At 37.1% G+C, this 25,747-nt stretch overlaps 1 protein-coding gene and 1 non-coding gene across 6 annotated transcripts in view; both read left to right on the forward strand.

Moving 5' to 3' along the window:
* Positions 1 to 2,878: 2,878 nt before the first annotated feature.
* Positions 2,879 to 25,747, forward strand: part of IFT81 (intraflagellar transport 81) — an 87,247-nt gene continuing 64,378 nt past the window's right edge. For 3 of the 5 annotated variants that reach the window (XM_060118624.1, XM_060118628.1, XM_060118629.1), the window contains exons 1-10: positions 2,879 to 2,957; positions 5,497 to 5,661; positions 6,186 to 6,289; positions 6,828 to 7,008; positions 10,151 to 10,240; positions 12,509 to 12,574; positions 12,888 to 12,998; positions 15,194 to 15,278; positions 20,989 to 21,152; positions 22,463 to 22,558. In XM_060118624.1, coding sequence (XP_059974607.1) covers positions 5,518 to 5,661; positions 6,186 to 6,289; positions 6,828 to 7,008; positions 10,151 to 10,240; positions 12,509 to 12,574; positions 12,888 to 12,998; positions 15,194 to 15,278; positions 20,989 to 21,152; positions 22,463 to 22,558 — 1,041 coding nt within the window. In that variant the 5' untranslated portion in view covers positions 2,879 to 2,957; positions 5,497 to 5,517. Of the gene's footprint in view, positions 2,958 to 3,262; positions 3,391 to 5,496; positions 5,662 to 6,185; positions 6,290 to 6,827; positions 7,009 to 10,150; positions 10,241 to 12,508; positions 12,575 to 12,887; positions 12,999 to 15,193; positions 15,279 to 20,988; positions 21,153 to 22,462; positions 22,559 to 25,747 lie in introns of those variants that run through there. The other 2 variants (XM_060118627.1, XM_060118625.1) reach the window with 2 other exon arrangements.
* On the forward strand, positions 7,282 to 7,389 carry LOC132503343 (U6 spliceosomal RNA). Its single transcript, XR_009534591.1, has one exon. It is a non-coding gene; the product is annotated as a U6 spliceosomal RNA (small nuclear RNA).

The following is a 25,747-nucleotide window of genomic DNA, read 5'->3' on the forward strand; positions in this document are numbered from 1 at the left end:
GTTGCCAGCGGCTGAGAAGTGGTGGTGGGTTTGCTTAATCACCTTAAGCAAACTGGGAGATGATGGCTAAAGGGAATGGGGTTTCTTTTTGGGGTAATGAAGATGTTCTTGGATTAGATTAGTGGTAATGGTTGCACAACTCTGTAAAGATGCTAAAAGCAACTGAATTGTATATTTTAAATGGGTGGATTGTATGTATGTGGATTATATCTTAATAAGCTATTAAAAAAAAGAGTCAGGGTAGGAGTGGGAATCTTTCAGAGAGGCTGTCTCACATGACTGAGACTTCCCTTCACCTGTTAAAAGTGTCAACTATAGTTCAGCCAAGAGGCAGCTTTGGGGGTTTACAAGGAAGACTCAGTAAAGCATCTAAGGAAAAAAAAGCCTTCGTGTGTGTGGCTAAACTTGGGATGTACTCAGCAATGCCTCCACTGTTGTGAAATTGTTGCTTGGTAAGTTCTTCTTGGATACCTCAATGAATCTTTTTATCTTAAATGAATCAAGGGGTGGTTACAAGTCTTCCTTTGGTCTGTGCGTGGGCCTGATAGATAGGCAGGGACCCAACATGTGCAAGGCTGCTCAATGCCTCTCTTCTTTGCTTCAAGTTGGAATATAAGCTTCTCAGTATATGGATCCCAGGAAGCATGCAGACTGGCTTCAAATTCTTTCCTGTGTTCCAGAGCAATCACATTAAGCATAAAATCAATTCAAGTTTGAGTGCAAAGGGTAGATTCCATTGCTTACTTGAATTTACACGTTCTTATAACTGTAATAGCAGCAACAGGCTGAGGAGGAACTAAAAACTACTAGAAAAGCCACTCTTATCTTTGTATAGCTGACATCTGTAGACGACAGAAGGAGCAAATCTAACCATCTCATTTTTTTTAAAAAAGGGGGACAAAAAAGGTAAAATGTCCTTAGCTCTTCCAGTATCGGGCGCTGTTCTAATCGCTAAACCCATATCAACTCATGTAATCCTCGTATTATTATAGCCGCATTTTATAGATGAGGAAAAGAAATCTCACGTGAGGCCATACAATGGCAATCCAAGATCCAAATCCAGGGAGCCAGGAGAATCTCCTAACACACCCAGTAAGATCAAGTAATTATATAATCCCTTGTTTGCATCTTTTATTGTTTCTCCCAGAGTTATTTAATTTTTCAAAGTTTTAAGTGTTGCCTCCTCCAACTAGTCTTGAGCATCTGTGAGCTGGGACCTGTCTTAGCTTCTCTCCAAGCGCCCTGCAGCCAGCAATGTACCCATCTTGGAATGTTCTGTTCCCTCTGCCCAAAAAACTCTCCCCTTTCTTGTTTGGCTAATTTTTACTGACCCCTAAACATCACATTGTCCGATGGAACCTCTCCTAACAGTACAATCCCTTCAGCTCCAAATAAACTTGCGACCCTTCATCTGGACTCTCCCATCATTGGGTCCTTCTTTATAGTATTTGTCATAGTTATATTGGTGTTGCCTGTTCAATTGTCTCTCTTCTTGCATAGACTGTCAGCTCCGTGAGGACAGGGGCCAGGTAATTCCCTGTCTTCCACTGTATCCCCAGCAGCCAGCAAAGAGCAGGGCCTACAGGAGATGCCTAATATGGAATTTTTTTTGTTTTGTCCTGCTTTATTTTGTAAGTCTGATGCTAAATCTGTAGTTGGTTTCTTCCAAGACGTTTCAGCAGGCAACTAAGTTTTCAGGGTGTGAGGAATTTCATTTCTTTTCCTTCTCCTTTCTCCATTGCCAGCTGACATCACGGAGTACAGTGGTTTCCACCCTAATAGGGGCAGTTCAAAATACCATTCATCAATTAAACTCTCCCCTGTAGCCAGTTAGTGCAGTCCCGGGATTCTCTCGGCTCCAGGCTTCCTGGCCTCCTCTGTGATCTAGACATGAAGATCTCCGCCCCCCACGCCTACCTCATAGAACGTGAACCGCGTGAAAATGTAAGGCGGACTATATTCATTTCTGCAGGTGCCTAAAAATAGACTCTCAGAAGCCAAAGAGAGCCTTAGGCCATTTGCTTTTTTTTTTTTTTTTTTTTTTAGGCTCTCAGAATATTAAAGAAATTCTGGATGAAAAGAATTAATTCCCAGTACGGGCTATGTGGCCCGATAATGTGACAAAGAAGCTGACATCTCTATGATGAACGTGCCTTCTGTTAATCTACAATTCACAGAAGAAACTACAATTGTTCCTACGTGTAACCTAATTTGGAGATACTTATGTCAAAAATCTAAATTTGAGGGGCTTCCATGGTGGCGCAGTGGTTGAGAGTCCGCCTGCCGATGCAGGGGACGCGGGTTCGTGCCCCGATCCCGGAGGATCCCACGTGCCGCGGAGCGGCTGGGCCCGCGAGCCATGGCCGCGGAGCCTGTGTGTCCGGAGCCTGTGCTCCGCAACGGGAGAGGCCACAGCAGTGAGAGGCCCGCGTACAGCAAAAAAAAAAAAAAAAAAAAAAAAAAAAAAATCTAAATTTGAAGCCCAGGCCAAATGCTTCCTCAACCCAAATCCCACTGGCCCTGCCTCAAAGATGTCATCACCGATGTTTGGTGAAGGAAGGAGGGAAGGAAAGCAGGAAGGAGGGAAGGAGGAAAGAAAGAGCACACGAATTTAACATGGGTGAATAACGAAGAGAGTGTTTCGTAAACTGCAAACTGCAGGACGTTTGGGAAAGTTTATTGCCACGGTAACAACCCCCAACTCTCTAAGCTGTCCGCAGTGGCTCAGAACCTGTGAAGCTAGTTTGCAGGTAAGCCCCCCTCCCTCCGCCTTTCGCCTCCATGGCCTTGGCCACAGAGCGCGCGCCCAGGGCCTCGCGGAAACGCGCCGACCCTCCCGCCCCCGGAAGTGATGTGTCCACGGCCTAGCAACCGTTGCCAAGGAGCTCGTCTCTAGGAACTCACTAGAGCCCGGATGCTTCCCGGGGGGGGAAGTGGTTTCGTGAGGAGAATTTGAGGTAACTTTGCCAAGCCGCGGTCGGAAGCTCCCCCAAACCCCTAAGTAGGAGAGAACTCCTTCCCCTTCCCCTTCCCCGTGCAGCACCTCGAGAACTGAGGGGTAGCAGCAGTTCAACCCCAACATCGAGGGTCGGCCCCTGTGGTGCCTCGCAGTCATCCGGGCGGCTCCCCCGCGGGATGAACCGCAGGGGAGCCCAGAGCAGCCCTCGCGAGGTGCCTGGGTCTGACGTGGGGTCCTCTGTCCGCTCTCGCGAGCCCCGGGGGCGGGAGGGGGTGGGGGAGATACTATTTTGAGGAACCTTGGGAGGCTGCTGGTCCAGCGCGCGTGCCAGCCTGGGACCAGGGCAGCGTCGTTTCTGTGCCGAGTTGTGCCAGATAAACGCATGTCCTGGTTTCAGTTCTTCTCCCCCACCCTCTCGGGTTCTTATGTGGGTGAGTGCTTGTGAATTAGTGTGGCGACTTTCCTCTGGAAGAGGGAGAGTGATTGCTTTTGCTAATTTTAGAGCGCAGAGCCCACTGGGCACAGACAACCTACCTGTTCAGTACATCTTTGTCTCCTGGGAACGTTTTACTTGTTTATCCAAGTATTCTGGTTTTGGGAAGGGAAAAAAAGAATATATATCTGTGTGTATGTGTTACGTTTTATGTATGTGTAATTTCTACATGTATATGATTTCTAAAGAGTTAAAAATTAATATATCCGTGTGTGAAGATTGTGACGTGGACTTATACTTAAAATACTTTCAACAGTGGAACATTTGCGTCTCCAGTGTGGATTTTTATTTAATTTATGTAAAGGTTTTCCTTTTATAGTTTAAAGGAAACCTCAAAATTTTAAACCACATTGGTTATCTTTTCTACCTTCTTTTGGCTTATTTTTCAAAAATAATAATCATTTACTCATAATTTTATCATACTTATGAGGAAATGATAATATTTTTACATTTCAATGTTAGGTATCTAGCTCCACCCACCCACTTTAAAAAACCTATTTCAGAGCAAGGTGCCTGCAGCTCCAATGAATGTCTTAAATAAAATAGCATCTCTTCATTTCATGATTAGGAACTATTAGGGAGCACTGAAGTATTTTTTTCTTTATTTCTTTTTTTAGTAGTTCATTTTAAAATTCATTTTTAAAAATAGCTACTCTAAAAAATTGCCTGTCTGCAAATTTCTACCACTTTTTCCCATACTAAACCAGTGATACCTGTGTGCAAGAAACACTAATAGCCTTGGTTAAGCTGTTTCAGCAGTTAAATAATCAGGTAATCAATTTTTTAAAAAGTTATGATCTTCCTCACTGCCACTCTATTTAGGCTTATGCTTATTTTCTGGCCTTGGGCCTGTGAACAAATTCAGTCTAGTGGAAGAAGTCACTGTTTTAGATGCAGTGGATATTCAGAGATAGAATTAGGCACAGATATGTCCTCATGGAATTTACAGTTTAGTAGAGAAGAGAAACTGTCCGTAAGTAACTAGTACAAAACAGAAAAGTAACTCCAGGAGAGCAGTGCAGATAAAGTGGTCAGCTTGGAGGGCAAATGCTGCCTTTCTGATGCAGAACTGGGGGATAGCTTGAGAAAGATTTCCTAGAGGAACTTGGATTTGGAGGGCAGAGCTTGAGACATGGTTAGGATTTGCACCTTTAGAGATGGGGGAAAGGGAGAACAGTCCTAGGCAGAAAAAACAGCATTAACTGAAGGCAGAGATGGAAAAGCTATTTAGGGAGCAGTGCTTATTTCAGTCAGCTGAAGTTTGAAAGGGTGTAAGGTAACAATTGGAAATAATACTGAGAAACTGTAAATTGAGCTAGATCTTAAAGGGTCTCAAAATCCAAGAAGTTTGGACTTTATTTTGTTGGCAATGAGACGCCTACAAAGTGATTTGGAATGGGAGAGGCAGAGACTGTGGAACTATTGAAGGCAAAGGAGATGAAAGCCTTAATGACTCAAGGGTGGCAGAGTTGATGCATCAGTGTGTGAAGAGTACCTGGTGGAGGAAACCAAAACAAAACCAAAGAGCGCACCCCGAAGGCTGAAGCTTGCAGCCTCTACCCAGCTTCAGGTGGTTGTGGCCATGTACCCAGTGGTTCCAGGGTTGCCAGATCTGATTCTCCAGAGAAATTGGTAATTTGGATTAATGTGGGCTGCTAATTAAAAAAAAAAAAAATAGAAGCATGTTTATAGGCTAACAAGTTTTTACCTCTAGGTAGAAAATGTGAAACTGAGTGGGAGAAATGTTAATGTCGGTGGATTTTGTATTCATTTGTCCACATTAATTCAATGTTAATTCAGATGATTGCTATCAGATGCATATACAAAAACAGGTCATTAAATATTAACAGTATGTACTGTAGCATTCCTAATAAAGTCTGCATACTCTTTTTCTTTCAACAAGATAACCCTCTTCCCAGCATTTTATATGCCATGTAGAATACTTCCCATGCCTACTTCCTGAGTTTCGGTTGACTGTATTTTGTTAATACAGAACTTTTATTACCAATATTGAGGAATTTTTTTCTGTATTTTTACTCTTTAGTTTAAATTATAAGACCTAATTATGAGTGATCAAATCAAATTCATCGTGGACAATCTCAATAAGGAGCCTTTTAGGAAGAACTATAACTTGATCACATTTGATTCCCTGGAGCCAATGCAACTATTACAAGTTCTCAGTGATGTTCTGGCTGAGATTGACCCAAAGGTAAGAGTTTTCTTCTTCTCTGTGATGAAAAGGGTGGCAAGAAAGCCAGCTTCTGCCACTAAATATCTGTGCATCTAGGGCAAATTATTTAACCTCTCTGGGCCTAATTTTCCATGCCTGTAAAGCTATAGATAGTAGAGATCTTTAAGGTTTCTTAATAGCTCAAAAACTAAATTATCTACTTGTACCTTATTTGGAAATTATTTGTCTACTTCCAAACATAAATAGATTTGGTCCTGGAATGAAGATGCTTTTACGAAAGGTTTTATTGTGTTGCAAGTTGGCTCATGTCTCTCATACACTGGTCTTTTCCACTGAGACTTTTTAAAGCTTGACTTTCTTAATATGAATCCTGATCATACTTGTATGTACCCTCACTTGGAATCTGGGGGCCTCCATACTTAATCCGTTTTTGAAGAGACTGTTGTGACTGTTACGCTCTAGCAGAACAATTTTGTCAGTGAGTTTAAATATTGTACTTTGTTATATATACAATAATAACATTTTTTCAATTTCTTTGTTAGCAGGTTGTTGATATCAGAGAGGAGATGCCAGAGCAGACAGCCAAAAGGATGTTGAGCCTTCTTGGTATCCTTAAATACAAACCTCCAGGAAATGCCACGGACATGTAAGAATCTGATCAAGTATTGCTTTCTTAGAGCTGTGCTTTAATATCCAAACCTTCACAGTCAGTCTTCCTGGCAATGCCTGTTTTCCCTAAGTCAGTGGCCTCAGAAAATCACTGAATTTCAAAATAATCTTGAATTCTTAATGTTCTTTTGTCATGCAGGAGTCTTAAGTGAGTCAGTTCTTTCTCTTAATCAGAAAAGTCAGGCAATTCCATGATTCCATTTTATCATTTATCTGCCATCCTAGACAAAAACAATGACTTAAACCTGTCCAGTCAATGAAGTGAAGTATTTAGGCTGACTTTACTGGTTACTGGTTCCAAAACAACCTCCCTGTATATTCCAGTGATACATTAAAGGCCTAATTTTATGATTATTGTTAATGTGCAGACTGACTTTAGATTAACCTTGGTTTTATCTTTTTTAAATAGTCATGGAAAGCAATCAGGAAATTGTAAATTGGATTTTGAGCAAATGTTACCTCTTTTCAAGGTTTACTTATAAGCCTCTGTGTGTGTGTTTATTTTCTTTTTATAGGAGTAACTTTCGTCAGGGTCTGGTGATTGGAAGTAAACCTGTAATTTACCCAGTGCTCCACTGGCTTCTTCAGAGGACTAATGAACTGAAGAAAAGAGCATATTTAGCTCGTTTTTTAATAAAACTTGAGGTACCAAGTGAGTTTCTTCAGGATGAAACCGTGGCTGATACCAATAAACAGGTATACAATATATAAATGGTATTTTTAAGCTATCCGTAGTGGATTTCAAGGTGCACACTTTCAAATATATATTGATCTCACTTTAGTTTATTTGCTGTCTCCGTATTTCCAGTGGCATCAAAAGGTAATATAGTTATCAACTAATGTTCAGCTGTAATCACTTATGAAAATATTGACTTTTGCACACAAATACCTTTTTGGTGATAGAGTATGTGGATAGAAAAAAAACCCCTGAAATTTGGATCTTAGAATAATTATTACTTAAGAATTGTGGTGCTCGCTTTGGCAGCACATATACTAAAAATTGGAATGACACAGAGAAGATTATCATGGCCCCTGCGCAGGGATGACACGCAAATTCATGAAGTGTTCCATATTTTTTACTCAGCTATAAAAAGAAAGGAAATTGAGTTATTTGTAGTGAGGTGGATGGACCTAGAGTCTGTCATACAGAGTGAAGTAAGTCAGAAAGAGAAAAACAAATACCATATGCTAACACATACATATGGAATCTAAAAAAAAAAAAAGGGGGTTATGAAGAACCTAGGGGTAGGACAGGAATAAAGATGCAGACGTAGAGAATGGACTTGAGGACACGGGGAGGGGGAAGGGTAAGCTGGGACAAAGTGAGAGAGTGGCATGGACATATATACACTACCAAATGTAAAATAGACAGCTAGTGGGAAGCAGCTGCATGGCATAGGGAGATCAGCTCGGTACTTTGTAACCACCTAGAGGGGTGAGATAGGAAGGGTGGGAGGGAGACACAAGAGGGAGGAGATATGGGGATATATGTATATGTATAGCTGATTCACTTTGTTATAAAGCAGAAACTAACACACCATTGTAAAGCAATTATACTCCAATAAAGATGTTTAAAAAATAAATAAATAAATGTGGGTTGAATAAAAAAGAATTGTGGGTAGATAGGATCCTGGGCTTGGGACTGCAGAACACTTTGTTGATCAGTTCTGTGACTGTATAATTTGTCATCAAAATCAGAGAGGAAAGGGGTTATAATAATTACACTGGAGCAAAAGGTATAAATTGACAGTATGCCAGGTGAATTGGTACATGTGAGCACCTTCAAAGATTGTGTGTAGACAAAGAAGCCAAGCTTATGATATCAAAGGATGTTCCAATCAGGCAGAAGGTAGAGAAAGGACCAGGAATTTGCAATTTCAGTGTACTTTCCTCTCCAGAGTTTTGGGGTGATACTGGGTTCTGGCCTTAAGGTCTTAAAGCTCTTGACTACTCAGGATTCTGGCTGGTCTGGCTCCTGGTCCTGTGATTTCAAAGCACATTGCTGATCAAAGACTATGGAAAGAAAGAATTTAGGCTTAAGATTTCAAAGAACTTTGATTTAAAAGAAAAAAATTTGCCTCTGTTTAGCATTTGTGCTTTTGTTCTATTGTAGGTATGTAGACCGTTTTGTGCCAGTTTGTTGTGAGTAGTCTGTCAATCTGTCTCTCCCAATAGATTATGAGATCTATGAAAACAGGTATCATGTCTTATCCATCTTTGTTTTCCTCCAGAGTTTGGTAGGGTTGCTTCTATATGGTATGTGCTCAAAATTTGTATTAATTGAAACAATCAACTAAATGTTTTTTCATCCATGTATTTTGTTATTTTTGGGTAGCCATAGCAGTCACTCAAAATAGAGTCAGTATTGATCCCTTAAGACATTTCTAGGGTTGAAAGATTTATGCAAATAATTATGTCAAATGTTACAGTAGATGCCTTGAGAAAAGTACAGCAGAATGATACCACTGCAGCCCCTACCTTTGAATGCTTTACATAATGTAAGAAATAGAGAGGTGTAAATATGAAATATTTTATCCTCCCTACCCTCCCACATCAATAAATTTGATAGAAACCAATTCCTCTGGAGGAAGGTTATTTTATTTTATTTTTAAAATAAATTTATTTATTTATTTGCCTGTGTTGGGTCTTCGTTGCTGTGCGCAGACTTTCTCTAGTTGGGGCGAGTGGGGGCAACTCTTCGTTGCGGGGCTCAGGCTTCTCGTTGCGGTGGTTTCTCTTGTTGCAGAGCGCGGGCTCTAGGCACGCAGGCTTCAGTAGTTGTGGCATGCGGGCTCTAGAGCACCGGCTCGGTAGTTGTGGCGCACGGGCTTAGTTGCTCTGCGGCACGTGGGATCTTCCCGGACCAGGGCTCAAACCCGTGTCCCCTGCACTGGCAGGTGGATTCTTAACCACTGCACCACCAGGGACATCCCTGGAGGAAGGTTATTAATAGGCTTTTACTAAACACGCCCAGCTAATTATTAATGGAAGGATTAATAATAATAAAGACATGTTTGTCCTCGAAGCATGTTTGAAGTATATGTATAAAATGACTTACACATTTAGCCATTTAATAGAGAGCCTAATAAAAAATGAACATTGTCTTTCTGAATGAAGAGTTTTAAATGATTGATTTACAGACTTGCAGAATATGATCAGTCAAGAAAAAATATTATTAATTTTCTGTCATTATCCACAAAAAAAACCTATTTTTAAAAAATTTTGGATAAGGGTTGTGATTTTTTTCATTCCTTTAACTACTTTTTATTGAACACCTGTATTGGTTATTCACTATGCTAGGCCCTAGGAATGTAGAAGTCTCCACAAGTAATATGATTCTTATCCTCCTGACTCTCACTGTCTAAATGAGGGAGACAGACAAGTAACTAGCAATTATAATTTTATATGATATTTACTCTGATATCATGATACTCTGATATGGAATAGGTACAGGGCTAGAGAAGGCTTCTTTGAGGATAGTGGTGTCTGTGCTGAGACCTGAAGGATTAATAGGAGCTATACTGGCAAAGGGTGAGGGAGTCATAGAGTATTCTCAGAGGGAATAGGGTGTGTAAAGTGAAGGTGGAATATTCCAGGGATTGAAAGAAGATCAACAAAGCTAGTGAATGGAGTGTTGGTTAGGGAAGTAACCAGAGAAGTCTTTAGAGGCCAGATTATATACACCAACTTTTTTTGTGTCCTATATAAATGTTAAAGGATATATTTAAATACTGTTCTATACCGATTAAGTAATCACTTTAAGTTAATAGATAACCTGATTAAGAAAAGCCTACTGGATCTAGTCACTAGTTTATAATTTTTTAACTTGTTCTTTTAGTATGAAGATTTGATGGAAGCCTTTAAAACTTTGCATAAAGAATGTGAGCAGCTCAAGACATCTGGATTTTCTACAGCAGAAATAAGAAGGGTAAAGGAAAAAAACATAATAACCATTTTTTTTTGGACTTGATTTAAATTCAGTATGAGTCTTAAGATTATATGGAAACTAGTGATAGCAAATGGCAAATTTTCTTTTGTAGGACCTTTGCTGATTCTTTACTGAAGAAATTAATGAGGCCAGGGTAAATTCATAATTAGTTCTTATGTACTATATAAACCATTACCATGGATTAAAAGCAATTAAAATTTGGGTCTTTATCTAATATATATATATGATATAGAAAAAAATATATATATGTGTGTGTATTTGGGATCATGCTATACATAATTATTTGTTTTTTTAATCATTACATGTGAATATATTCCCATTGTTATCTTTCTGCAGTATGATTTTTCATGACTAAATTAATATTAATTAATTATTAATATTAATTTAATATTCTGTGGTATGGATAGTCTAACAATTTTTGATGTTTTGTTTTCGTTTTTTGCTGTCATAGATAATGCTGCTATTATCTTCTACATAAATTTATTTGGGGGTACCTGTGATTGTTTCCTTAGAGTAAATTCCTAGAAGTAGAATTGCTTATTAAAGCATATGAGAATTTTTAGGACTTTTGATGTATGTTACTTAGTGTTCTCCAAAAAATGTCTTTATATTCTTGCTAGGTGTGTAAGTTCTTTCTCTAAACAATTGCTAATTCTCACTTTCATGGATTTTGTATTTTTAGAAATCACATCTTTATCTTCTCATTCAAACAGGAAACATTAGAAGTTGCTTCCTCAGGGAGGCCTTCCCTGATTCCCTAGATAGATTAGTTCCCCCCAGTTCTTTCTGTTTCATAACACTCATTACACTTATGATTATTTTAATGTCTGTCTTACCAACTGTATTTAAACCCAGTGAGGGCAGGGACCATGTCTACATATCTTGTTCACCACAGTATCCCCAGTGCCTATCACAGTGCCCGGCATGTGATAGGTTCTCAATAAGAGTTTGAGAATGTATGTATGAATGTATAAGAAATGAAAGATGAACTCACATCTAATGGAAAAGAAAGACCCATAAGTAGATAGTTATCACAAAGTATGGAATAAGAGTGATGTCCATCTACGGTTCCTCCATTATGTCATGTGAGTAGACTAAAATGATAAAATAACCTAGAGTCTGTGACTTTAATTTTATTAATTATTACCAAAGTATTTTTCAACATATTCTTTGTAAAGAAGTATGATTAAGCAAAAAATAGAAAATAATTCACTCAAAATGCCATGCTCTAGTGATAACTGCTACTGATATTTTAGTGAATATATTTAAACCTTTTTCTTGGTATTGTATTATATATAAATGTTATAATCTGCTTCTTTCAAGTAATGTCATATCATGACTTTTTCTCATGTCATTCAACATTCTTCATAATTTTTAGTGATTTTCATTGTGTTGTGCCATAATTTACTTAATAATCCTCAGACATTTGGGTCATTTCCAAATTTTAGATATAATTGACATCTATGAGAACCTTTATAGATTTCCAGAGGTGAAATTACTGAGCCAGAATGCATACACATTTATTTTAAGACTTTTGATATTGTTCTTCAATATAATGCCACCAGTAGTAACAGTGCCTATTTCCCCAAATCCTGTCAGTACTGACTACCGTATATATTTTTCCTTTTATTATTACTGTGAGAGTTAGCCTATTAGTTTTTTGGGTTAGGAAGGATTTTTTGTTCGTTTGTTTTCACTAGAAACTATTGTGGAGCTGGTTAAAAGACATTTTTGAAATCTTTATTTTTAGAAAGGGAATTGGTTAATTGACAAAACCAGATACAAATTTATGTCTTGAAAACACCATAGCCTTAAACATAATTTTGATGGAAAATTGACAGAATATATAGTTTGGTATTTAACAGAGCAGACGGGATGTCAACAGCTGTTGTTCATGTTTTTAGACCTGTACACTTTCCATTATAGAAGATTTTTGAAAAATCATGTGCCCATATTTGGAATCAGAGCACAAATGGTCTGGTTGGCAACTTTACCTTGCTGCTTTGTAACCTGTTTCAGTTGCTTTTCTAGATGAACACCAAGCTACCAAATAAATTACCCTGCATAAAGAACCCTGGGGTGAGGGGTGGGAATAGAAATGCCCTTCATCCAAAAGAGGATCTTTGTTTCTTAACGCTCTGGTTATAAATGATGGAAATGGTAGATGCATAATCATGTAAAGACCTTACCTGAATTCTACAGACAAAGAATACTTTTTCTTATAACGTCTTCTTGACTACTTTTTAGGATATCAGTGCAATGGAGGAAGAAAAGGATCAGCTCATTAAGAGAGTTGAACGGTTGAAGAAAAGGGTAAGGCAAGAATTAGCACTGTAAGACTTTGGCCCCAAGTCCCAAGGACTTGCAAAGATTTAGGAATGCAAATAAAGATTAAGCAAGGCATGAGTGTACATCGGAGGCTGGAGTCAAATACATTGATGGAAAGGGAATCTCCCTAGGCAGTAGCCCAAAACTTGTTAAGGACCTGGAGTCTGAAACTTTAGTGTCATCTGTAGGGAATACTGTTTACCAAAAGGAAATGATAAATGGATGTTTGAGTCACATGACATGCTAATGTCTTTCTTAAACCTGATGGTAACATATACTATTTATTCCCTCACTGTAGGTGGAGACAGTTCAGAATCATCAACGGATGCTTAAAATAGCAAGGCAACTTCGAGTTGAGAAAGAGAGAGAAGAATTTCTTGCACAACAGAAACAGGAACAAAAGAATCAGGTACCCACATAAAAGTTTATATTCTCATTGGGAAAGAAATAGTCCCTGCTGATCATTCAAATGTAAAGAAGATTTTTTAGAATTGTAGAAGTTTCCCTTTGTTAACATGATGAAATACTCTTTTTAAGAGTATTGTGTGGCGGGCTTCCCTGGTGGCGCAGTGGTTGAGAATCTGCCTGCCAATGCAGGGGACATGGGTTTGAGCCCTGGTCTGGGAAGATCCCACATGCCGCGGAGCAACTAAGCCCGTGAGCCACAACTACTGAGCCTGCGCATCTAGAGCCTGTGCTCCGCAACGGGAGAGGCCGCGACAGTGAGAGGCCCGCGCACCGCGATGAAGAGTGGCCTCCACTCGCTGCAACTGGAAAAAGCCGTTGCACAGAAACGAAGACCCAACACAGCCAAAAATAAAATATAAAATAAATAAATAAATTTATTTTAAAAAACAACAAACAACAACAACAACAAAAAGTATTGTGTGGCACCAACAGCAAAAACAATACCATCTTTTGGGTTCTATTCCCTGTAGGTATCTATACACTATCTTTTGGCCCATGCTTAACTCATGTTGTTCCAGCATTACAGAATATCCATTGTAATGTTAAGCAGTAAGATTAACTGCTAATAAAACTTCTAGAATCTCTAAAGGGTGTCCTGAGATTCTGGGGCTATGAAAAAACATCCATTTTATTCCACTGATCATCACTTTACACTTTACTCCATGGGCAAATAAGCAGATCTTGAAAGGCTCAAAATTACCCACACTCCACGTTTTTAGACTTTGCCTTAAAGAAAAAATAATTTGGCCAGAAAGTTTTTTTTTTTTTTAATTTTATTTATTTATTTATTTATTTATTTATTTTTAATTTTTTTTGCGGTATGTGGGCCTCTCACTGTTGTGGCCTCTCCCGTTGCAGAGCACAGGCTCCAGACGCGCAGGCTCGGCGGCCATGGCTCACAGGCCCAGCCGCTCCGCGGCATGTGGGATCTTCCCGGACCAGGGCACGAACCCGTGTCCCCTGCATCGGCAGGCGGACTCTCAACCACTGCGCCACCAGGGAAGCCCTATTTATTTATTTTTGGCTGCATTTGGTCTTCTTTGCTGTGCGCAGGTTTTCTTTAGTTGCGGCGAGCTGGGGCTACTCTTCGCTGCGGTGCGCGGGCTTCTCATTGCAGAGGCTTCTGTTGTTGCGGAGCACGGGCTCTAGGCACGTGGGCTTCAGTAGTTGCGGTGCATGGGCTCAGTGGTTGTTGCCCATGGGCTCTAGAGCACAGGCTCTGTAGTTGTGGCGCATGGGCTTAGTTGCTCCACGGCATGTGGGATCTTCCCAGACCAGGGCTCGAACCTGTGTCCCCTGCACTGGCAGGCAGATTCTTAACCACTGCACCACCAGGGAATTCCCGGCCAGAAAGTATTTCTTGTATTTTATTAAAAATCTATCTTAGGGCTTCCCTGGTGGCGCAGTGGTTGAGAGTCCGCCTGCCAATGCAGGGGACACGGGTTCGTGCCCCGGTCCGGGAAGATCCTACATGCCGCAGAGCGGCTGGGCCTGTGAGCCATGGCTGCTGAGCCTGCGCGTCCGGAGCCTGTGCTCCGCAACGGGAGAGGCCACAACAGCGAGAGGCCCACATACCGCAAAAAAAAAAAAAAAAGAAAAAAATTATCTTAAAACTGAGTAGACTTGTACATTAAAAATATATTTCAAATCAGCTTCATTTCCTACTAAGTGAGCAGTTTAGATGTTTGGCTCTTTTGGAACTTGGCTTGGCATCATAATAGTTACCCTGCAGCAGTAAGCTGCATTGCCCACGCCCTGAATGGTTACTTAGCATCAGTTTCTGATTCCTGAGCCATCATTTCTGAGAATGCTAGCATTCCTTAGAATAAAGAAAACCATGTTTTAACAAGAAAAGCCTGGTGCATATACTTTTCTAACCAGCATTTTTCCTTGATCACCTAATTCAACAAATAGCTAAAGAAAAAATGTCTGAAAGCTTTTCTTTTAAGTTTTACATGAGAAGGTATTGAGCGAACCAATTACATTTTGGGTTTAGCTTAGTAATTTCTTAGTTTTTATCATTTGTTCCCTTTGCAGCATAATAATTATGTGGAACTTGTATTTTTCATTGCATGTCTATATGAATGGTAGGTTTCATTAGACTAAGGAAGTAATAGATCTAATTGTATTTTAAAGCTATTTCATGCAGTGCAGAGACTGCAAAGAATACAAAACCAGTTGAAAAGTATGCGCCGTGCAGCAGCAGATGCGAAACCTGAAAGTAAGTGGAAATTATATTATATGATATAGATGATCACATAATATGATATGTCATCATATTAGTGAGAATATTAGTTTAAATCAGTAGTCTTCCTTACTTATGGGAACTACTTATCGTCAAGTGATAGCTCAGCATTTTAGGGCATCATTTCCTAGCTAGTAAGTGACAGCCCTGATGAAGACATCCTTAAGGGTTCACCTGTGGTTTTTAAATTCCCTTTAAAGACCTGTGGTTTTTAAATTCCCTTTCAGTGTTTTGTCAGAAGGTGAACTAATGAAAACCACCTTGGAGAGAGGCTCTCTGGTGTGTGAATGTATAAAATACTTAGAATGGATTTTATGAGAATGATGGATGGAAAAAATGTGAATATTGTTTTAGTGCCAGGGTTATAAAGAAAAAGAGTAAAATGCTGGACCCTTAAAACTGAGTGTTGTTTCATATTTTGGCTTGTGCTAATGACATGGGTATCCCTGGCTCTGCTGGCACATTAGCTTTACATAGAGGATACATTGTTCTGATATCCCAGATTATACCACCAAACCTATCCTAGGCATTTTTTTTTTTTTTTTTTTTTTTTTGCTGTACGCGGGCCTCTCACTGTTGTGGCCTCCCCCATTGCGGAGCACAGGCTCCGGATGCGCAGGCCCAGCGGCCATGGCTCACGGGCCCAGCCTCTCCGCGGCATGTGGGATCTTCCCAGACCGGGGCACGAACCCGTATCCCCTGCATCGGCAGGCGGACTCTCAACCACTGCGCCACCAGGGAAGCCCCCCTAGGCATTTTTTAAGTGTGCTCATCAGAAGGGAGACCATGTAAATTGGAAGAGCAGTAAAAAGTTCTCATTGGTATTGGAGAAATATTTCAATGTAAATATCCAGCTATGGGAAGGTTAATTTATCTTTTTCTAGTATTCTGTGAAATTTTATACTCTAAGATATAATATACAAAACGACTGTAATAAAAAAGACAGTCAATACCAGGTGTTGACAAGGATGTAGAGAAATTGGAACCTGCATACTTTGCTAGTGGGAATGTAAAATGATGCATCCACTTTGGAAAACAGTTTGGCAGTTCCTCAAAGTGTTAAACCTAGAATTACCATATGATCCAGCAATTTTATTCTACCCAAGAGAGTTTAAAACATATGCCCACCCAAAAACTTGTACATAAATGTTCATAGCAGCATTGTTCATAATAGCCAAAAAGTGAAAACAACCCCAGTATCCCTAAACTGATGAATGAATAAACAAACTGTAGCATATCCATACAGTGGAATGTTATTCAAGAATAAAAGGAATGAAGTGTTGATACATGCTACAATATGGATGAACCCCAAAAACATCTTAAGTGAAAGAAACTAGTCACAAAAAACATATTATAGGATCCCATTTGTATGAAATTTCCAGAATAAGCAAATCCATAGAGGTGGAAGTCGAACTAGTGATTGCCTAGGGTTTGGGAACTGTAGGGGAGGACAGCTGTGCTGGTAGGTGGATGATGGGGGGAGGAGGTGACTGCTAGTGGGTATAGAGGCTTCTTTTGAAGCTGATTAAAATGGTCTAAAATTGATTGTGGTAATCGTTACAGAATTCTGTGAATTTACTAAAAGCCATTGAATTGTACACTTTAAACAGATGAATTTTATGGCTGTGTGATAAATTATATCTCAATAAAGCTGTTGAAAGAGATAATACAGTATTTCCTTGATTCTAGACACATGTTCTTTACCATTTTAATTGTTTTTGCAATTGGGATACATCTTATACTTTATGTATGCATTTCATATGGTGTTTGTAATTTAGTTGATGGTGTCTTATAATTGATGGCATCTTAAAATCAAGGAAATATGGCATATTTAATTGATATTTAAGAAACCAGTATAGCACTCCCTATAAAATGTATGGTTCATACGTATTAATTAGTGGCTTTCCACAGAATCTCTGACTCCTCTCAGTCATAAATTCAGATTCAAGCAGTACCTGGAAGTTGCCATGCATTTAGTTGTTGGTGTCATTTGATTCTTTATTCACTAGGTTTTCACTTTTTAGGAGAATGTTTAGGACAAAAGAAAGTAATTTTTTAGTGCTTTTTTCCTCCTTAGTATTATATATAGTATATCTTTTTAGTATATGTTCTTTGGGTTTGATGTAGGTTCCTTCACATCTTTACTGTAAAAAATTAAGATAAATCTTCAAAAGAAATTCCTTAAATTATAGCCATTTAAAATTAATATCAATAAGCAATTTGTTTTCATATGTCTATCCTTGCTAAGAAATTTCTAGAACTTAACATTAATAGTGAATTTTTGAAAATGAAGGTAATGTGTACAAGAATTGAAAAATTTGGTATGCAGAAAAATTGGTTGATCAGTACAGTTTAATACAACTTAAAATGTTAGCCTGAACATGTGTTTCTGCATTGTCTGTTATCCTCAATTTTATTAGGTTAAATATTTCTTGCTATTATGTTTTAATTCTGGTAACTAAACAGAATATCCAAAGATATTTATAGTATTAGTAATATTTCATTTTTTGTTTGAATTGATAGACTTTGTTTTGCTTTGGCTTTCTAGCCTAAATAGAATTGTTTGGGCCTGGAAATACATAATTATTTAGTAATAAAATGGACAAATAAAGTTGTTCTGTTTTGGCCATCTCTCGAGATATTGGTTTAAAATATTAATGTAAGCAATATGTTAGTAGATGATGCTAAACAATAAAGTCAATTGTGTTGTTATGCAGTAATAGAAGTAATTGGATCAAAACCAATAGTCCATTAATTCAGTGTTTACTGGACATCTGCTACTTGTCAGATACTGTGCTAAGTGCTAGGAATAGAAAGAAAAGCTATTTCTATTAAAGTGCTCACAGTCTAATGGAGAAATGACAAGCAGTGGACAATTATAATGCAGTGTGACAAATACACCGATGGAGCTCAGCACAGGCTCGGATGAGAACAAAGAGGCAAAGAGCACTAAACGCTAACACAGAGTCAAATGGTTTCCTGGAGGTGTGGCAATTGAGTTAAATTAAAGCTGGAGAGGTAGAGGAGTGGAAGACATTCCATGCCAAGGCACAGTGACCTAAAAGAACATAAATGTAGTAGGCTAAGCAAATGATGGAGGAAGAAGTAGAGATAAAAGGGCAGGCTTCTTCTGACGGCTTGTCTTTGAAAAGAAGGCAAGGGAGAGAGTGTGCAAATGATTGAGAAATACAGTACTCTGCATAGATTGAGGCAGCTTAGTGGTCTAGTGGTGTTCACATTGCTGAAGAGTCAGTCAGACAAAGGAAGATTAGAAGATTCAGGAGGAAAAGGTGAGAATTGGTAACAACCTTTCCTGTGTGCTCCCTTTGTGTCCCTGTATTGCACTGAATGTTCTACAGCAATTACCATAATATGTTAATTGTTGGCATATCTGACTCTGGCACAGCTAAACAGGCTAGTCACCAAGTCATAATTGTTCTTTCTATTTTCAGGCCTTAGCACACAGATTACACACAGCCAGCATTCAGTAAACAATCTGTTAAAGAGTTGGGAGGTGGGAGTAGAGACCTTAACCCTGCATAGGAAGAAAATTTTCTTTTCCACGGGTAGGAGAGAAATCAAGGAAGAAAAAAATGGCTGAAAATATAAAAATAAGGTATTATGTGTGCAGTATGTGTTTTTTGTGGATGGACAGGGAGTGGGGAGCAGGAAGTTAAGGAGTTCCTGCTTTGTTGACATCTTTCTGGGAAGCAGAGTCTTAAGGATTATATTCAGCAGCCTAGGAAAAGAGTAAATTAAACAGATGTTCAGTTGCTTCAGGCATTTAGTTTAATAAGGTCCATCGAAATTTTTTAGTAACAACAAATGGCTTACAAAAAATTTCTATTTGCTTAAATAACATAAAAGTATTTTTAGTATAACAGTGTAATTTGTATTTTTTCAGAGTAACAGCTGTGTTGTAAAATATTCACTTAAGTTAATTCATCTTTACACTCTACATAGTCCTGAGATTTATTATGTAAAAGAAGCTACTCAGTTGTAATAGGATCAGTGAGACGTTTTCAGAGGGTTTTTAATCAAAATGTTTGCGGAGATCTTAAGTGACCTTATATTTAATTTCACCAGGATTTTCAAAGATAATTTTTAAAAAACTGCATAGAAACGTGTCCACTTTTCATAAGTTAAAATTTTTAAGAGAAGAATTTAAAATGTGGTGGAAACTCTGTTTTTGTTTTTTAATAGCTTTACTGAGGTAAAATGAACATACAGTAAACAGCACGTTTAGAGTATACACTTGATAAGTTTTGACATACATATACACTAGTGAAACTGTCAACCTTAATCAAAATAACAAATATATCCATCACCCCTAAACATTTCCTAGTGCCCCTTTGTAATATCTCACTCCTGTCCCTCTCTGCCTCTCTAACCCACCCCAGGCAACCATTGATCTGCTTTCTGTTACTATAGATTGGTTTGTATTTTCTAGAATTAGAAACTTTTTTTAAACAAGGAAAGTAACATTTAAGAATTTTAAATCTTTAAAAACATTTCAGATTTTGATTTCTTGCATCTCTGATTACATGCACTATGTTTAAGAACTTGAAGGTGGAAAAACTAGTCATCTAATAGCCAAAGAAGCCAGGTTGTAGAGTTAATCGGAGACCATATAGGAATGTCTGCCTAATTATAGTGTGATTCAGTAAACACTTTCTTTTCTCTTCCTTTCCCCAGTCCCTAAAAAAAGAGGTGGAAAATTGTAGGGATGAATGGAAAACTCGTGAATTTGCCATTAATAAATTTTTACACATTAATATATGGTTAGCACAGCAGAACTAAAAATAATTTTAAGGCTTTGGCTGAGATTTATTATGCAATCTACGTACGCAGATTACTTAAACCGGAAATCCAGTGTTTTAAAAAGTCAAGCCAGAATTTGTAAATGTGTAATGGAAAGATCTGAAATAAACTTTTTAAAGCTCTCAAGGCTGGGAATTTATAACAAAACCATTATTCACTGAAAATCTGTATATGTGTATGTTTGTTCACTCTGCCAGAATAAGAAAACTTAAATCTTAAAAATGTAATTTAAGTTGCCACTTAACTGTAAACTAATAATTTACAAAATCAAAACTACCAAACATGGAAAACTGAAAGTGTTTATGAATGTAGATAATTTCTCTTTTTCAGATTTTAACTTGTACCTTTAGTAATATCTTCATTGGTTTAAAGCTAAAAATGATAATGTATTACCATTTATGAAGTATTAGAATAGAAATATAAATTGCATCATAAGTACTGCAAAAGAAGAATAAATGACCAGTTATAGAAGAAATAACCTGGATTAGATTTCATTTGTGTTGTCATTTGGTTCATAGATTCCTTAAATACTTAGATGACAAAATATGACCCAACAAAATATTTGGCACTGTAAAGGTTATTTTTGCATATTGTGGACTGTAAAAGAATTAGGTGGTAATTCGGAAATATCATAATATTACTTTTTCTATAATTTAAATATTCTTCTATGTAAATTGTCCTTCATTATCACTCTAATTAACAGCAAAAAATTTCAGTGACCAATCTTTTATTGTTCTATACTAGGTATTATACAGAATGCTTTCAATGGATATGCCATACTATCCAGGTCTTATGTTTTAAAATGTACAAAGCATCACTTTACCTACTGTCTTGGGCTGAATATTCATGTATTTTATTTTTGTAGGTTTAATGAAGAGTCTAGAGGAGGAGATAAAGTTTAACTCATATATGGTAACTGAAAAATTTCCTGAAGAATTAGAGAACAAGAAAAAAGAATTGCATTTTTTACAGAAAGTGGTTTCAGAGCCTGCTATGGGTCATTCTGATCTTCTTGAACTTGAAGCTAAAGTAAGTAACAATCATCTTCTTTTTATAAGCTTCCAATTTTATCTCATCCCCACTCCTGTGAAAATTATGTGAACTGCTTTCTATAGTGTCCTACTCTTGACTCTTAAGTTAACCTGTGCTAAGAGCTGACAGCTGTTATGAGGAGTTGTTCTTTATGAGAAATTATAACACATAATGCTGTCACTTAATCCACATGGTGTTATAAAAACCTAGTCAACTGATTAGGAAAGTGGGTAACTTGGATATATAAATTAATGTATATGATTGACTCATAAGTTTATATATTCATAATATAATAATTTAGTTGACAATTTTTTAAATATCATAAATGTGATTACTTTTTATTTCCAAGAATAATATTGTAGCAATTTTGTATTTAAAGCTAATGTTTTTTATTAGCTTTTTATGCCTGCTTTGGAATTACTAAACTTTCTTGTAATGCTCATTGAAGCCTGGTATCATAACATTTTTCTTCCCTAAAAACACTAATCAGATGTATATTTTTTAAAATAATAATTAAATATCATGAAAATTGATTGAAAAATTTTGACTTTAATATGCTTAATAGCCACTACAATTAAATACATAATTCTAATGATTTTATTCTTTTAATTTATGTATAGAAATTAGTTGTCCAAGTCAGATTTGGCTCAGTTTAATGTTATAGGATTAACACGAAAATTCTAGTTTTTTCAAAGGATAGTTATACTGAAAACCATGTAATTTAAAAAAATTTATTATAGGACTATATGCTTCTATTGGCTTTATTCAGTTTTACTACATTTGAGAAAAGTTTAGATTAATGAGTAGGATAAATGACAGCTATTATAGAATCACAGATCATTCATTAGAACAGGAAGGGTTTTTAGATGTCATTCATGTCAACTCTCAGCTGGGTTGGTGAATTCCTTGTACTAAATCCCTGGGGAATGTTAGTCCAGATTTGCTTTATCACTTACAGTTACTTGAAAGTCACAGCCTAGGTGAAGGGATAACTTCAGATTCTTAGAAATCATCTTTTTGATAGTAATATATAAATATTTCATGTAGAATACTTTAGGATAACTTAGATATGGATGGTTAAATCCATGTAAGTAATCAAATTGTGTAAATATATATCATGAGCTGTGAAATGCAAGTTGTCTCTAAAAGTAATCGTAACAGCCCACTCATAATGTTAATGGAGCTGATCCTCCCATCAAATTCCTGATTATAACAACTGTAAATTCAAAGCTTTGTTTGGTCAGATGTCCCTTAGTTTGGGTAATCATAGGCAGAGTTTTAACCTTTTTATTTTCATACTGTTTTAGATAAATGAAATAAACACACAGATCAGTCAGCTGATTGAAAAGAAAATGATGAGAAATGAGCCAATTGAAGGCAAACTGTCACTATATAGGCAACAGGTAAGACCACTCCTTTTGACTCACATATTTAGGTCTGTAATCTTGTTGGTGAACATTTTCATTAATACCATCATCTGTGTTATCGATAGTCTTAAAGTGAGAAGGAAGCAAAGAATAAATGTTCTCCTGTCATTGCTAATCTCCGGATTATAACAAAGAATTTGTGGAAAAGCCACAAAAGACACATGTTCAGGTTTGAAATTCAATATATCTGATAATGCTTAGTTTCCTTAGTGTCTGCCAACTGTGGTGATAGAGCTCTTTGTGGTTATATCTGTGAGTGTGAAATTTGATTTTTTATATGAATGCTTACTTTAAGTGATATAAATAAGACTATTTATAATCTTTAATGAACTAAAGGCAATATACATTTTCAGGTTTAAAGTTAGTTTGAAAAAATACAGAATAAATTGAATTTTAGTGCTAAGGCATTTATCATTTTATCCAGACGTCATGAGGGTATATATGTTATGTATTTCTAGACAGAAGGCTCAAATGACAGCCATGGATTACCTGACAAGAACCTTGGCAAGAAGAGTTTAGTGTGAAGAGCATTCTGTAACCTCAGAAAATACTGAGCTACATAACAAAGCATTATTCAAGGATGCTAGAATTTTTAAAATACCTTTTTATAATGGAAAAATTTAACCATATACAAAGGTAGAGAAAATAGTTCAGTAAACCCTCGTGTGTCCCTCAGCTATAACAATCATGGCCATTCTTATTTCATCTATACCCCCCGCCCCAACTGGATTATTTGAAGCAAATCTTAAACTTCATATAATTTCATCTACAAATATCTCAGAACGTATCTTTAAAAAATAAAAACTTCTAAAAAACTTAACATACCACATTTGAAAATTTTATTACTTCCTTAATATTGGCAAATATCCAATCAATGTTCAGATTTCCTTGATTGTCTCTTTTTCTTTCCTTTTTTCCTTTCCTGTTTTTTTTTCCCCCAGTGGCTTTGTTTTAATTAGGATCCATACAGGATTTATACACTGCATTTGGTTGATATATTTGTCTCTTTTAATCTATAGGCTCTCTTCCCTACTTATTTATCCATTCATTTAATAATTTTCTTGCAATTTTTTTAATTGAAACTTGTTTATTTATCCTATAGCATTTCCCATAGTTGGTGTTTTACTGATTGCAGCCTGATGGTGTCCTTTTAAAATGTTCCTCTGTTTCCTGTATTTCCTACATATTAGATCTAGAAGCTTGAACAGGTTCTGTTTTGATTTTTTTTTTTTAGGTCAAGAATATTCTCTAAGTGGTATTTTATACTTTCATTTGGAGGGAATAATGTCTGATTGTCTCTTTTTTTGTGATTTTTTTGTGCCATTGATTATCAGTGCCTGCCCATTTATTTCATTAGGGATAATAAAATGTTGATACTATGATTCCTTCTTCCTTTATTAGCAGGACTACTTTTTTTATTGAAATACAGTTGATTTACAATGTTGTGTTAATTTCTGTTGTACAGCAAAGTGAATCAGTTATACATATATACATTCTTTTTTTATATTCTTTTCCATTATGGCTTATCACAGAATATTGAATATAGTTCCCTGTGCTGTATAGTAAGACCTTGTTTTTGTCTCTCTCTTTCTGACTTACTTTATTTAGTAAAGTAAAGGTCCATCCATGTAGCTGCAAATGGCATTATTTCATTCTTTTTTATGGCTGAGTAGTATTCCATTGTATATATGTACCACATCTTATCCACTCATCTGTCAATGGACATTTAGGTTGTTTCCATGTCTTGGCTATTGTGAATAGTGCTGCTATGAACATAGGGGTGCATGTGTCTTTTTGAATTATGTTTTTGTCCATATATATGCCCAGGAGTGGTGTTGCTGGATCATATGGCAACTCTATTTTCAGTTTTTTGAGGAACCTCCATACTGTTTTCCACAGTGACTGCACCAATTTAGATTCTGACCAACCATGTAGGAGGGTTCCCTTTTCTCCACACCCTCTCCAGCATTTGTTATTTTAGACGTCTTAATGATGGCCATTCTGACTGGTGTGAGGTGGTACCTTATTGTAGTTTTGACTTGCATTTCTCTAATAATTAGTGGTGTTGGAGCTGGACTACTTCTGAAAAGATAAACCTCCTCTCATCAGCTATTTGGTTATCCTGGAGTATAGTTCATATAGGAAAGTCAGGGTACATGCTTGATTCTTATTTTTATTTTTCAGTTTTCAAAATGAATTGGTTGCGTCTAACATTAAAAATGATTAACTAGGGTTAGTTTTTAATTTTTTTGGTTTCTTATCTTTTTAATGTTATTATGAACCATAGATGTAATGAAATTTAGGTTGCAAACATTTCCCATAACAGTGCTCAAATTGTCCCATTTTTGGCTGGTAGGAGGCTTTTCAAGTTAACTTCTGAGTCCTTTTAAAATACTATTTGTCTTTGATAACATCCTTGCTTTCTGGTATGATTAAGATAGTTTCTAGGCTCATCTTTTACATTTCCTACCCCAGTCTTGGAATTAGACTTTCTTCTATGAGCCTGATATGTTTTAGTAGGAAATGATATTTACAGACCACAATCTGGGTATTAGTACTTCTCATTGCTGCTGGGGTGGCCATTGTTTTTAGGTCTTTTTAGTGGACAGAGCTAGGAAGTATTTTTTCTCTTTCTCTCTCATAAAGTACACCATGAGTTCATAACTGATCCTTTCAGTTCAGATTCAAGACTACTGGGTTTGTTTGTTTGTTTGTTTGTTTTTAGTTTATGTAAAAATTTATTTGACCAAAATGTAGAACAAGTGATAATATTACATATGATACAGTTGCAAGAATCTAAATGAAAAGTGTGGGTTTTACTCAGTTGCACAACTTGCTAGTGTATCTCCTGGATAGTGTAATGCTTAGTGAGGGGCAGAAAATTCGGATAAGCTAGAAGCACAGGGTGATTTTTAGTCAGAATTGTAAGCCTGAGTTGGCCCCTACACTGCTGGGGAATGTGGAATGTTTCAGCTCTGAGATGTTAACTGAGAAAGCAGAAATATAACAAAGCCAAAATCTGCAGCCCTGTCTACAAAATACTCCATATCCAGTTGAATCAGGAGTTTCTTGGTCTTTTATTAACTTGGTCCTGAAGAATGAATTAAAATTCTAGATAAGTAAATCTCCAACTTGCCATTCCCTGGAATATAGAGGAGATTAAGT

This window comes from Mesoplodon densirostris, chromosome 15 (assembly GCF_025265405.1).
Source record: "Mesoplodon densirostris isolate mMesDen1 chromosome 15, mMesDen1 primary haplotype, whole genome shotgun sequence".
In the NCBI taxonomy this organism is placed as follows: domain Eukaryota; kingdom Metazoa; phylum Chordata; class Mammalia; order Artiodactyla; family Ziphiidae; genus Mesoplodon; species Mesoplodon densirostris.